We start from the raw sequence: 14,954 nt of genomic DNA, 5'->3' as shown, positions 1-14,954 counted from the left end.
CCTGCGGGAGCACAGATTGTACTTGCATGGCGCTTGTCCGGCGGAGTTGGGCGTCAGAATGGGAGGCCCTGTCGCACAGGTTGTACTTGCATGGCGCTTGTCCGGCGGAGTTGGGCGTCAGAATGGGAGGCCCTGTCGCACAGGTTGTGCTTGCAGTGCGCTTGTCCGGCGGAGTTGGGCGTCAGAATGGTAGGCCCCGCCGCACAGGTTGTACTTGCAGGACGCCTTTCAGGCGGAGTCGGGCGAGAGATTCAGGCCACTGACGGAGAAATTTACAATAACATTGAGCTGGCCTTTCGACTTCTCTAGCAACGCCTTCTCTAGAAAACCGCTTAAGAGGCGCCACCAGGACGTGCGGAAGCGTCCGAGTCGAGAGGCTCTTGATGCAGATCTTGCGCTTTAGATGCTTTCGAGCGCGCGGGCTTTTTATCTCTGTGGAGCGTTTCCGTCTTGGCGAAGAGGTCAGGACAGGCCTGCAAATGCACTGGCCCGTCTTGGATGATATCGGAGGACCACTTTCCCCGAACCTGCTGAACGTCATGGACGCGTGGACCCACGTCGTAAACGGCAGCGTGGTCTTGAGCCCTCAGACAAACGGATCAATACACTTTTAGTTCATTACACTACAAGTTCTTCAGACGCAGGAAACGCCTCCAGGCCTCCGTCGTCTTCTGCGACCGTCGGTCATCGAAGTCAGCAGCGGTATGGTTTGGTCGCCTGGTGACAAGGATGACGCCCTTGCGCGCAATATGTTTTTTTTAAACATAGCTAATGATACAACACATTTTTTGCTACCAACATTGCAAGCGCATCATTGTTTATTGCCGGACGATCTTTGACATTCTGTCAATACCCATTGCGTGACTCGGGCTGACCTGTATAACTGATCGCCTTTCTGAACTCTAGCTGACGTGCCCCGAGCCTGAAAGCTTTCCCATCCTTCCAAACCTTCCTCATGAGACAATGTAAGAGCATGTCAAAGGGGGCATGTGCCACCAGCCCAAAGACAAAGAGGAAGCTTGGAACCCCGCGCAGTGGTCACCACAAATTTTTGAGTGAAGATAAAGGGAGGAGTGACTGTGACCACATGCATGCAGATATTCGTGACAATCACGGAAGTCAAGTTAATCTATGAAGTTGTACGTGTCATAGCCGGACTACTGCAGCCGCTGGACCGCACAGGACTGGCGCTCCGCGTGCCTGTGCCATTGTTCGCCATGCTCTTGTCCGCGTGCCTGCGCCATTGTCCGTCTTGCTCTCGTCCGCGTGCCTGCGCCGTCGTCCTTCGTGCTCTTGACCACGTGCCTGCTCTGTTATCCGCCGTGTTATTGGCCGCGTACTCCATGCCGGCAGCCCTCCACGCTCACTCATCGTCAAGGCCGACCAAGCGCGCGTTCAGCCCCCTGTGCGATATGCTGTACCGCTAAGCACCGCTCCTCGTCCGTGCCCCTGTGCCAGCCCGGCAACAGCGGATGCTCCAGCATTTCCACGGGTGTCCATAGCTATTGTTATTGAGGGGAACACCATTTCTATCGTGAGAGCGGATTCTAACTCCACCAATGTACCACACCAACTAAGATTCTATCGAATCTGGTAGTAGTTGCCGAGGCAGATATGCTTCCAGCAAGACTACCGCGCAGCAGAAAGCGGGTAGCCCGCACCGGCCATCCAATCAGCGGGGACATCGCGACGAAAACCTGTTTAAGTTTTGGGTAGCACGAACAGTTTTATTGTTGTATGAAATTGAAATATGAAGACAGTATATAGGTTAAATATACATCCCCGTACCCACGCCCAGTGTCTAGGAATTGCCGACTTCGAGTGTAAAGCAACACCCTACGAGGAGAAATTTTTCACCCCCTTTCCCCATATTTTATGTAAATTTTCAGTCCAACCTGATATTGCCCAAACACAGATGCCAAACCCATAGTTTCCTTTCAGAGGTTCTAAGGTGCCATCCAAAACCGAGCTCACTTGAAACCATAAAGCACACACAAGGCTACATAGAACCTGGACACTCATGGCTATATCCTGCCTCACCTACATCTGAATCATGCCTATGTATGCACAGAGCACGGGCATCAGGTACCTTCAAGCTCGAGAGCGTCAGTGACTCCAGCCACTTGCAGATACCAAGTTTGGTTTATTCACAAAATGCATAACAATCTTCAGCTGTGTGTCAAATGCAAGGTTTTCACGCATCCTCAGTTTTTGGGGGTCACACCACAACAATGAAAAGCCTGATACAAACACCAGCAAAGCGTGGTAGATAATTTTACCCCACGTATTTCTTTTACCCGAAGCAACTTGACCACTGAACCACCACTACACTAAACACCACTCACCACCAGTCTCAACAGTGGTCACACGCACCACTCCCAAAATGCAGGAGCGAAAAAATTCCGGAATGCCTTCTAAATGCAAACCAAAAGCTAAATATCACAATTTGAACACTGAGTTTCAGAAATTTTTAGTCGAGTTAGTTGACAACAAAATTTGACCAAACAACTCTAGGTCTATCTTTATCTAATTGCTTTCATTTTTGTTGGTCCCATACGATTGTGATACAACTTCATTTTGCCTTCCTTTCTGATCATCGTTATAAACACCATCTATCGCTTAAAATGCTGACCAATTTCTCTGCAAAATGTTCCAACTGCAAACTTGCTTATACTTCATACACAAATTTGATTCCTTCGCCAGCCACCCAAACCTACTTGATATGCACCCAAGAGTAAACACTTCGTAGGAAATGAAGGTAAAAAGAAAGTTCTATGCTAAAAATTGTCCCCTGTACGCAGCATAAAAACCAACAAGGTGAATTTACCTTATGCTGTTGAATGATGCGTCCCTCTAAGCACATCAGACACAACATATAAGATCCCGAGTTTGACACTCCAATACGAATATGGCATCGCCGCTGTTGCGGCACATTCGAAGGTTGTGAAATAGAAGGAGTAAAACTGTCGAGTTCCAGTGGCTGTATGGGAAGAAATGTACCTGCAATTTCCTAGAACTGTACATATATTAGCTGGCCCATGCTCAATGTAATGAGCTAAGCAGACTTCCCACGACTTGAAATATCCAATTTTATTTACGCTTTGCCAGCACAAAGGCATGAGCTGATGCAGGCTATTTAAGAAGACTATGCCTTTGTCTTGCCGACATGAGGTACAACCGTAAAATCTCTGTAATATTTTATTTATGTGCTGTTTCAAATTTCAACCTCTCCTTTGCAATTTGCCTTCAGAAACCGGCACTGCAGTGATAACTAAGATAACCTTCATCTAACGTTTGCAGGTGAACGCCGTGTTAGATCTGTCGAACAGCCGGCTTTTGCCGGTGAGATCACTAGCTGGCTAGGGCGGGCCGGGATACGGAGGACATTTTGCAAGAAAGTGACGTTTCTGAACCGTCTCCACCGTCTTAATGTCGTGGCCAGCCGGATCTCCGCAGCTGGAGAATGCGGACATCACATACCGTGAACCGTGACAAGGTGTCAGGCCGTGTGACACTGGTCAAAAGGGCCTTTCAGCCTGTTTGGTCGAGAGTGGCATGTACCCCAACACTACATGGCTTAGGGCTGGGTCACAAGTAAATATTCTTTCACATGATGACATTCCAATTGAATACAAACACTAGTGAAAAACAAATTTGCAGCTGCCGCCAGGACCAGAAAGCAGTTGAGGAGAACTGACCGCATCGTAATCTTCAATATCTCGTTGACCTTTCATTCACTGACCATTGACCATACGTTGACCATACGTTAACCAAGCATTGCTGCGCAGTCGAAACTTATCGCATCATCGCGTAGTTCTTTGTCCATCCGCCGTTGTTCGTGCGGTGGCTACCACATCCCTCTAGGAGATATCTACATGCCATGACACACCGCGACCACAAACGGTGGCGTTAGCGGGCGCGAGCCGGTGACCACAGCCGTGCCAGTGACTGCTCATGCCACGCCGTGCTATGTTCCTTCTTCTCAAGAGCAGGAAACTTGCAAAAGTGCCGGCGCAACTGTTCAATGGCAAATTGTTCATTCATTACCATACCCGGCTCTGCCTACCATTGCGCCACGATTTCCGAACATAGTGACATCCAGGTGTCTACCCTGCCCGTGAGCGACGAACACGACAGGGGAAGCTGGAGAGCGTGTATTGCGTATAGTACGGATATTGCGTATAGTATTGCGTGTACTGCAGATAGCACGGATCGTTTCATTCTTATATAAAACTGAAAGGTGAAAGCAATAGACAGGTTAAGTCCAAATCTCATACCCATATTCAGTGTCCTAGCATCGCCAACTTTACCCGAAGAAACTTGACCACTTAATTGCACCACTCCCGAAATGTGGGAGTGAAAAATTCAAGAAATGCTTTGTTAATGAAACTTATGAGGTGAATATCACACCTTGAGCACCCGTTTTTGCAGTTTTTAGTCAGTTAACTGATAACAAATTTTGACCAAACATTTTCTGTCTCTATCTTAATCCAATTATTTTGGCTTTTCTTGGTTCCACTCAATTGTAATACAACTTCATTTTTCCTTCTTTTCCGATCATGTTTAAAGACACCATCTATGGCTTCAAGTGCTGATCAATTTCCCTGCAAAATGTTCCAACTGCAAGCTTGCAGATAATTTATACCTATATTGGATAAATTTGTCAGCCGCCTGAACGTCTTTGAGATGCAGAAGATTTGTTGTCTTCAATATCTGTCTTTAATATCTCGTTGACCTTTCTTTCACTGCCATTCATATGCTAACCGAGCATTACCACGCAGGCGAAATTTATCGCATCATCGCGCAGTTCTTTGTCCATTCGCCGTTCTTTGTACAGTAACTAACGCATCACTATAGGGGATATTTGCATGTCATGACATACGGCGGACACAAACGATGCCGTGAGCGAGGGTGAGCCGGCGACCACAGCTGTGCCAGTGAGCGCTCTTGTCACGCCGTGCTATGCTCCTTCTTCTCGAGGACAGCAAAACCGAAAAAAGCGTCGGCAACCGTTCGATAGCAACTTATTCATTCATCATCACACCCGCCCATGTCTACCATTGCGCTACGTTTTCCGAGCCGGTGATATCTAGGGATCTACCCCGCCCGTGAGCGATGAACACGGCAGGGTAAGCTGTAGAGCGTGTACTGCCGCCACGCAGCGGGATGGCAGCCAGTGTGCACTGCACGCGGCGGATGGCGTTTCGACCTCACTGGGATTACGAGACAAGTCAAAACTCAAGGCCGACATGTTAAGGGCACGCACAACGTCAGCATTTTCATGGCATCACAAAGCACACGCAATCGGCCATGCCCACGCAGTTCGCGTAATTGGCATGTTTTCCTCTCGTTATTTACTCTCCCCATCTGGCTAAAAGTGATGAAGAATTGACTAAGTGTTTTATCGCATTCGTCCATGTGATGCTTATAGGCACTGTTGGGCCACGCCGTGGCTACGTGTGTTTTAAATATGCGCGGACAATTAGCTATCTTTGCAGAATCGTTCCCTAAATTGTGCAGCATCTTCACTAGCCTTTCAGCATCAGTCACAACGTAAAAGGCATCCGTCATCGGCCGCTTCCCTGCGAATCATTGGCTGGTGTTCGATTGCGCGGCCGTGCCGCTCCGACGCCGACCTGAAGGTGGCGCAACCCAGAGCGCCAGCCTGTCGCCTGTACCGGAAAACCTAGTAACTTGCTAACCGTTCTGCTTCTAGCCTGAACATGTTTCTGTGCGTGGTCCGTGCCGCCGTCCCCGCCCCTTTGGAAGCGGCGTTGGGTCGGGCCGGCTCACGTGAGATCGGTGGACCGGAGGCCGGTTGTGGTCTGGTCGCCTGGCTGGACGGGTCGCCCACTGCAGAGGGCGTTGCGTCAGGTGGGGCAGCGCCGCCGGCGGCAGCGTGACGGCCAACCGCGTCGCCCTCCCACGGCCAAATAAAAGCCCGGCCGCACAGACACCAGGCACCAGTCACTCGCCAGCAGTGGTCTCCATCTTACAACGCCACGGCAAACATGAAGCTGGTGAGTGCGGCCAGGGAGATCGGTGCTTCACATGAGGGATGCCTTTCGTATTCCAGCGGTGTCTGTGCTGTCAGTTGGGGCGCCAGGGAGGGTCTTTTAGATAAGGTCGTTGATCATCTTTCATTTTTTCCGTGTCTTTCCAAGCCAGTGTGTTTAGTAAACAGGTGGGTATACAGCCATTCCGGTGAACCACAATATTACCATGGCTTGCTTAAATTGGTTACCATAAAAAATCAGGAGCGTAATTTGACGTCCAAAACTAGCTATGATGGCAGATTGGCACGATACCACTCTTGTCAGAAGAGATCAGAACAGGCGTGCGGACGTAGGCTGCAATTTCAGCAGTCCCTCAATCGGTGTGAAAGGCCACGTCGTCAGTCAATGCGCTGTGAGATGCCGCATATATTCCATAGCTATCCCTTGATCCCTGCATCCACTGATGAGAGAAACTGACCTGACAAAGGCGCTGAACTACGTCTTATCACGTTAAAAAGGTGTGTCGCGATTTCAGCCTCGGCATGCACTGCCGGATCAGCACTCGCTCTGACGTCACTTGGGTGTTTTTCCAGTTGATCGTAGCCTCGCTGGCGGCTCTGGCCTGCGCTGATGGCCCGCGGCCGCAGCCGGCACCCGCCTCCTACCAGCGGCCGGCGGCCCCGGCACCAGCCTCCTACCAGCAGCCGGCGGCACCGGCCTCCTACCAGCAGCCGGCCGGCTACGGTCAGCCCTTCGCCATCCTCAGCGAGGAGAACGTCCACCCGGGCGACGGCACCTACCAGTTCAGCTTCCAGACCGAGAACGGCATCTCACGTAACGAGAACGGCAGCCCCAAAGCCGGTTACGGCAAATCCGAGTACGGCCAGCCCACCGGCGGCTACGTCCAGCAGGGTGGCTGGAGCTACAGCGACGACTACGGCAACCCCATCCAGGTGACGTTTGTTGCCGACGAGAACGGCTACCAGCCGTCTAGCGACATCCTGCCGACGCCGGTGCCGACCGAGTACCCGCTGCCGATCGTGCCGCAGGTGTACCAGGGCGAGCAGAGCTATGGCTCTGCCCCAGCCCCCGCTCCCGCCCGCTACAGCGCCCCGGCTCCTGCTGCCCGGCAGTACAACGCTCCCGCTCCTGTGGCTCCTGCTCCTGCTCCTCGGCAGTACAACGCTCCCGCTCCTGCTCCTGCTCCTGCTCCCAGGCAGTACAGCGCTCCCGCTCCTGCCCCCAGGCAGTACAATGCTCCTGCTCCGGCTCCTGCTCGTTATAATGCTCCTGCCCCCGCCCGCAACTACTAAAACGGATGGACGGCGAGCGCTGGGAATAGCGCATATGTGTGTGCGAGGCTGTGAGGCTGCATGAGTGATATATTTATCCGTCCGTATTGCTAAGAAATACAGGCGCATGTAGAATAAACTGTTTTCACCGCACTCTTATGATCATTTGTACCTGAGACAAACGATGCCAACGATGTAAATGGCCGGCAACATGATGGACCGACGAAGCAACCTTTCAACTGAATAGTTCACATCCACACCAGATCCCTGACATGGCCACCAGGAGCCCAAAGAAGAGGGATCGACAACGCCGGGCTGCTAGTCAGGTCGCAAGGCACGATCCGGAGTGCCTTGCGACCCTTGCGTGAAGCGTCTTGACGCTTCACGCCCTGCGGACGCTTCACGCCTTGCGTGAAGCGTCCCTGGTGTTTTGAGAGGTGGTGCCCAAATCGTCGTTTTAGGAGTGCTGCTTCATTGGATTGTTTTTCTTGTGATGAGAATATCTGCACGGCAATTGAAACTTTTCAGATCCAGGAGCTGTCCACACCAATGCACACAAAGTTTGTGTTAGTAGTTACTCAGCAGATCAAGTGAAAGCGGCTCCGGTTCATAATTAACTGCGGTGTGAGGATTTTTGAGTGGGTCAGAAACTACCTCCGCACTCGGCGAGGGCGGGGGGGAGACATTGGAACATCCCAATGACATGACCGATCCCAAATCGGGATTCACCTAACCAACCCTGAAATTTGGTTTTCCCACTGAACTTATGCCAATTTATCTTCACGGTCGGACGAAAAGTCACAAAACATATGGAGAATATCATGTGAAATGTGGTGGGGCTAGGGCGTGGTTAGAACACTCCGAGAGCGAAGGGGGTTAGGGTGGGATGGGCTGGGGTGCGGTATCTGGTAATTTCAAAAGGTAGCTTGTGCGGGGAAGGTGGCGTTGTAACGAAGGGCGCGTTGCACAACAATGCCTTTGTGCCGAATTTTCCATTTTTTTCTATCACTGTTTCTTAGGGGTCTGTTGGCCCTTCCGAGAAGATTGGAGGGGACCTGGAGTTCTGTGACGCTTTGTTTGGACACGCCGCTGTTCCTGAGCTGGACAAGCGAATCATCCTGACCTGAACACGCGACTCCTAAGTTGGACACGCGACGGCTCCTGTGCTTGGGTTATTGCTGCTCCAACGATGGGCTCAGCGACACCGGACTGAGCTACGCATGCGTTTTGTTTTGGCACACTTGATGTGATGCGTTTCACCGCTACCGCAACGGCCATTAGTTTTCAAAGTATACTTTTAATTTATATGTGCTTTCCATTTACGTTGCCATCTCCTTCAAAACAGGTATCTGCGCACAGGTCTACGTAAAAGATGCAGTTCAGCATATGACGTATATTTTACTGCGATTAAGATCCGAAAGCTGGTCAGCAGGCTATGTGAGTCATAAACGAAGGTCTAGATATCAGTTGCCAACTATTTTTTTCCGCGATCATTTTGTGGCAACAGAAATTTGCTCAATGAGATATTGATAAATATGCCACGTTGTTTTGCTGCTTTGCTAAGTGCGCATGTCAGTGACACAGCAGCATTTTTGAACAGCTTATTCTTACTACCCTTGCGTGTACGCAGCATAACAAACAACAACGTAACTTTATTTCATGCTGTTGAATGATACGTCCCTCTAAGGACAGCACACACAACATATAAGATCCCGAGTTTGATACTCCAATACGAATATGGCATTGCGGCTGTTGTGGCGCATTCGGATGTTGTGAAAAAGAAAGAGTAAAACTGTCCAGTTCTGGTGGCTGTATGGGATAAAATATGTCTGAACTTTCCTACAACTGTTTAGCATTTGTTTCCATGTACAATGTAATGGGTTCAGTAGACTTTCCACAACTGGAAATATCCAGATTTCTTTACGCTTTGCCAGTGCAAAGTCATGAGTTCGCTTCGTTAGCGAGATGAGATGCAAGCGCGAAATCTCTGTTCCTGTTGTCCATGTGCTGTTTCAAATTGTATCATCAGATCACCACCTCGCCAGGGTGAGCCGGGATCCGGCATGGCATTTTGGAAGAAGCCGACCTTTCTAAACCGTCCCCACCGTCTTACGGTCGGAGCCAGGCGGACCTCTGCAGCTGGAGGATGCGGATATCTCATACCGTATACCCTGACAGGATGTCAGGCCGTGTGACACCGCTCAGAAGAGCTCAGAGTTGTTTTGCCCGTTCGGTCGAGAGCTACATGTATGTCGAACACCATCCACGGTTTAGGACTGGGGCTTTAGTAAATCTCCTTCCACATGATGGCTTTCCAACCACATGCGAGCACCTACTTGAAGAAAAAATTAATTTGCCACATGGACCAGAAAGCAGTTAAGGAGAACTGAGCGCATCGTTATCTTCAATGTCTTCTTGACTTTTCATACATTGACAATTCATTATACGTTAACGGAGCATTGCTGCGCAGTCGAAATTTATCGCATCATCGCATAGATCTTTGTCCATCCGCCGTTGTTCGTACGGTGGCTAACACATCACTATAGAGGATATTTATATGGCATGGCACACCAAGACCACAAACGATGCCGTGAGCGAGCGTGAGCCGGCGACCACAGCCGTGCCAGTGAGTGCTCATGCCACGCCGTGCTATGCTCCTTCTTCTCGAGAGCAGAAAAACTTGCAAAAGTACCGGCAACTGTTTAATGGCAACTTATTCATGCATCATCACACCCGGCCCTCTCTACCATTGCTCACGTTTTCCGAACACAGTGATATCTAAGTGGCTACCATACCCCTGTGAGTGATGAACACGACAGGGAAGCTTTGGAGCGCGTACGACCGCCACGGAGCGGGATGTGAGGCCAGTATGTCGTCTGCACGGTGGATGGCTGTCGGCCTTAATGGGATTACGAGCAAAGCCGACACTCGAGGCTAGGCTGCTAAGGGCACACGCACAGTTAGCTTTCTCATGGCAGCACAAGGCACAAGCGATTGACTATACCCTCACAGTTCGCGTCATTGACGTGTTTTCCTGTCGGTGTTTAGTCTCCCAATCTGGCTAAAAGTTCCGGAAAACTGATCAAGTGTTTCATCGGATTACTCCATGTGATGTTTCTAGGAACTCTCGGCTCACGCCGTGGTGACGCGTATAGATTTTGCTAAATATTCGTCACATGTCGAATGACAAGTTTAAATCTTTAACAAAATAATTGTGTCCTTCAAGTGTGAACTCTTGAGTTGTGTTACTATGAACCCCTTTTGGGACTCTGTTTTTGAAGGGAGCTCAAAGCGAAATGCGGTGTTGTAACCGAAAGCCTGTGCGGATATTGCAAGAAAACCTGCAATTTGATAGCCCCGCGGGTTATGCAAGTATGGGATTACACTGATTTGACATTCGAGTGTAAATCAAGCGTTTCAAATGGGTGTGATCGTTGATGAGACGTGCCAATGGCTTGTATTGATCTTGATGTAATGGGAAGGGTGCGTGTAAGGTTTGTAGTTCTAACAGAGAACATTGTTTGGTATTCTTTAAACCTAATAAATCCCAATAAAATGGTATGGTTTGATACCTGCTCTAGGTTTGCGATTTAACATGACAAAGTTATGATGGCGTCAAACTGAAAGAAACACTGGCATCTATGATTCAGGGGTGCTCAAAGGCAATTTGCTGTTTCATTATGATCTTGCCATAATTTCGAACCCATTGGGATATTCCACCATGTAATGAATCCCTTGCACGCCATTATATTAGCAATTCATTTAGGCAGTGGGGACAGGTCAGTGCGGCTCATTAATGAACATGCTTGGTCTGCTTGGTCTGAGCATTTCAATTGTGTGAGATGCTGGGTACGGAGGAAGATGGAGAAGCATTGTAGTTGGTTTCCTGGACAGCACTTAATAGTATTTTTATCATGTGCCTTGTGTGCACCGGCAGCTTCATCACTTCCTTGCATTTCGCCCATCTAACTGCTACCACATGCACTTGTCAGGCCTTCATCATTGAGCAAGGTCAGCCGGTTCGCAGTGTCTTTTCACGACACTGAATGTTTTCTTGTTATGCATGTGCGACTACTTGTGTGAACTGCATTTTTAACACGCGCCCGGGTAGTCATTTGGATACCCTTCGCTCGGGTGAAGTGTAAATTTGACCCCCTGAGATCTCGGGAACTAAGAGAGCTAGACACACCAAATTCATGGAGTGTCTTGACCTGTACGCAATTTCCTAGGTCAAAGTTTGAAGTTAGTAAGTCATGACCGTCGGGTCAAACAGGGTCAAACAAGGTCATATTCCAGAATGGTGTCCAAAAGAACCCTAGAACCTAGGCAACTGTTTGAAGAAAAATTTCACGCACTCATTAAGGGTCAGTGACCTTGTTTGACCTTTTAACACACACCAGGGTCACCGGTTGGTCAATCTTTGCTCGGGTGAAGGGGATCAATCTGACCCCCTGAGATCCCCGGAATGAAGAGCGCTAGAGAGACAAAATTCACAGCGTGTGTTGAACTGTACGTGAACTCACTTAGGTCAAAGTTTAAAGCTCTTAGGTCATGACCTCCGGGTCAGATAAGATCAAGCATGGTTAAATTCCAGATTAGTCTCCAAAGGACCCCTAGTCATGATGAGCAGAATGATACAAAAGGGTTTTGAGTTGTGCATTTGGATAAGCGACAAAGATTACGCTAGGCAGTATGTTCCTAAAAACAAAGTGTTGACCTGGGTCATTTTAGGTCAGTGACCTATTCTGACTTATATGAAGTCCATGGAGGGTGTAAAATACGGTTCCTGCCATCAATATGTTCGAAATGAGCACCAGAAACAAGCCCATACAGCAAGCTCTAGAGTAATAAAACAGTTTGGTATTACCTTGGTCTGACATTCATACCTGACCCTAGGTCAATGCTTTTTGTGTATGCAATTGTTGTGTTGCCTAAGAAAAGATCTCAGTGATGCACGGATTCGTCTAACACTCCGTTGTTTGGTCGGATTGAACGATTCTCTAGAACGTGCCTTCGCTGGAACCATGACCTGACTCGTACTTACCATAGGTCAGCGACCTTACAAGGTACTTCTAAATGTTCATTGTCACACATTTTGTTATTTAATTGTCTACAGCTATGCAAAATTTGGCGCGGCTTCACCGCGCCGTTTGGAAATCATTTCGGGAAACCCTCGGAGGGGTAAATTTGACCCCTACCCGAGCGCGTGTTAAGTGAAGCAGTCTGATGGTTGTAGCATGTTGCATAGCTGTGGAGCAGAAGACATGACTGCATTTTTGTCACAGATTTTGCAGGGATTACAGAACAAAAACTACACCATTGTTTAGTATGTCATGCCACAGTACAGCATTGAGGTAGTGCTACAATGACACTGTTAACCCGTGCCATTATGCAATGTGCCGCATTGGTTGACAAGATTGTGTGAAGCCCGTGAGATAACAGTTTGTAATTTATGAATAACTGGTAATACCTCATTTAACAACGCTAAATGACTGTTATCAGCGAGAATGCTTTTCCACCACAGTGGTGATATCAGGGTTAACTAGGAATTACATAAATAATCCTAAGCAAGAAAAACATTCATGGTAGCTCATCCCTACCATCTTTGCCACGGCATTAGCAATGTTCTGGCAATCAATTCACAGTAACGTTACAGATTTATTGATTTTTGCATGCAACTGCGTTATAATTACACAAGTTGGTAACTACTGCGCACATTACATAATATCAATGTCAGGACTACAGCACTGCAGGCAGGGATAAGCTGACAATACAATACGTATGTCAAACAGTCCACCAAGGCTTTTCTTACGACCGATACCGAGACAAAAAATCCCCAAACAAGCCATTCACTAATCGACCGCCCAACACAGCGCCCGCGACAAGAATGGCCGGTTGGCGTCAGCTTTCGTGCGTTTCTACGCATTCTTTAGTTCTTGCTGCCACATGCTGCCAGGTATTGCTGGCGTTACAAAACCACTCCATGACGCCATCAAACAATGGCGTAATGAGGCGCCTTTTTCAAGCTTTGAAATTTTGCTAGTTAGGGTCGTTTTTGAGCCTGGAAAGTTTACCAATAGTTACAAGCAAACTTTTCGCATCATATCTGACGCTTATCTCATTATATTTAAATGGGGAACATTCCTTTTCAAATGTTGTACAATTTCTCTGCAGCATAATCCAACTGAGAACTTGCATACACTTCATACCTAATTTGCATCAATATACCAGGCACCCAAACATGTCTGGTATGCACTCAACAGTGAACAATCTGTAGGGAATGAAGGAGACAATGCAAAGCATGGAATGTATTTTTTACCTTAATTCCCTTCGCACTGTTCACTCTCGGGAGCATATCAGACATGTTTTGGCGGCTGGTGAATTAATCCAATTCTTACATGAATGAAATGCAAATTGGCAGTTGGAACATTTTGCAAAGTAACTGGTCATTATTTTAAGCCATAGATGGTGTCTTTAAAGATAATCGGGTAGGAAGAAAAAGCTGAAGTCGCACCACAACATATAGGACCAATAAAAATATAAGTAGTTTAATAAAGATAGAGCCCTAGAGTTCATGCCCATATACTTCGTAGCTTTCCAAAAGATTCAGCGACTTTTTAAAAGTTACAAGTCATCATTGGTAAAAACGGGCATAAAAGAGACAGTTGGAAACCTGGTAAAAATAGCCTAACACATCACAAATCGGTCAAGGGACCATCTCGGTGATTGCACTATTGCATTCACATTGTCGCATCACACAATCGAACTCACACACGCACCCACTCATGTGCCAACATTCGTCTCACTCATTAGAAACTCCATAATTGGCGCTTGAATCGGCCTAGACTCTGAATATTGCGCAAGTCGGGCGGTAGACAGTTAAATCAATCCGATGCTCTGTAGCTAAATCGGCGAGTGCCAGAGTTGCTCACCACTCGGGGGCGCCTCAGCTGGTTAGCCTGTCGCATTTCATGAGTGTGCTCAGCACGTGTGAACATCGCGACCATATCTGGTGGCTGACACGTAAGGCATTTTTGGGCGGGCACAACATGTGATAGGTGACGAGCTGATCAGCACTAACCATCGTAGATCCCTGACAACATCCGATATATGGTCACACCTTCTCCTTCCGCTCACAACCCGCGCACAGAAGTTCACGAGTTTTTGCACGCGATGGAACTGGGTGGCTCCGTGAGTACCATATAGTGCTATATAGTATCTAATGGAAGAAAGAACTAGAGCTCCGACAATGCGAACGATGGTATCTCTTGGGAGTACATGCTTGGCATGGGACAGGGCCATCAGAGCGCCCGTCGACCTGGCAACAAGCTGATCAATGTGCGGTACAAATGAGAGATTTCTGTCCATCACCACACCCAGGTTTTTGACAGCACTGCTTTCAGTGATGACAGCTGACCCGAACTCGACATGCACGGGAGGCATATGACGCAGCATAGCCTTCGTCCCGAAAACCACTAACTGTGTTTTTGTTGCATTGACTTTCATAGAGTGGTTGTTGAACCAGTCCAATACAACTGACAAGATATTCTCCATGTTTGCGACAAGCTGTTGCATTGCACATGTCTTTCTCGTTACCAAAATCTGTGTGTCATCGGCATATTGTATCACTGTAGCGCACTCTGAATCTGAATAACTGTCTACCGCC

General features: G+C 48.3%; 1 protein-coding gene across 1 annotated transcript in view; it reads left to right on the top strand.

Annotated features, from left to right (window-relative positions):
* LOC119098938 (prisilkin-39-like) overlaps nt 1-14,954 on the top strand; it is a 39,402-nt gene that overhangs the window by 7,427 nt on the left and 17,021 nt on the right. Inside the window, exon 3 of the mRNA XM_037221996.1 lies at nt 6,812-6,949. Within this exon, the coding sequence (XP_037077891.1) occupies nt 6,812-6,949 (138 nt within the window). The remainder of the gene's footprint in view (nt 1-6,811; nt 6,950-14,954) is intronic.

This window comes from Pollicipes pollicipes, unplaced genomic scaffold (assembly GCF_011947565.3).
Source record: "Pollicipes pollicipes isolate AB1234 unplaced genomic scaffold, Ppol_2.1 Scaffold_2555;HRSCAF=2994_pilon_pilon_pilon, whole genome shotgun sequence".
NCBI lineage: Eukaryota > Metazoa > Arthropoda > Thecostraca > Pollicipedomorpha > Pollicipedidae > Pollicipes > Pollicipes pollicipes.
The sequence above is the reverse complement of the archived record's forward strand: the minus strand, read 5'-3'. Positions and strand labels throughout refer to the sequence as shown.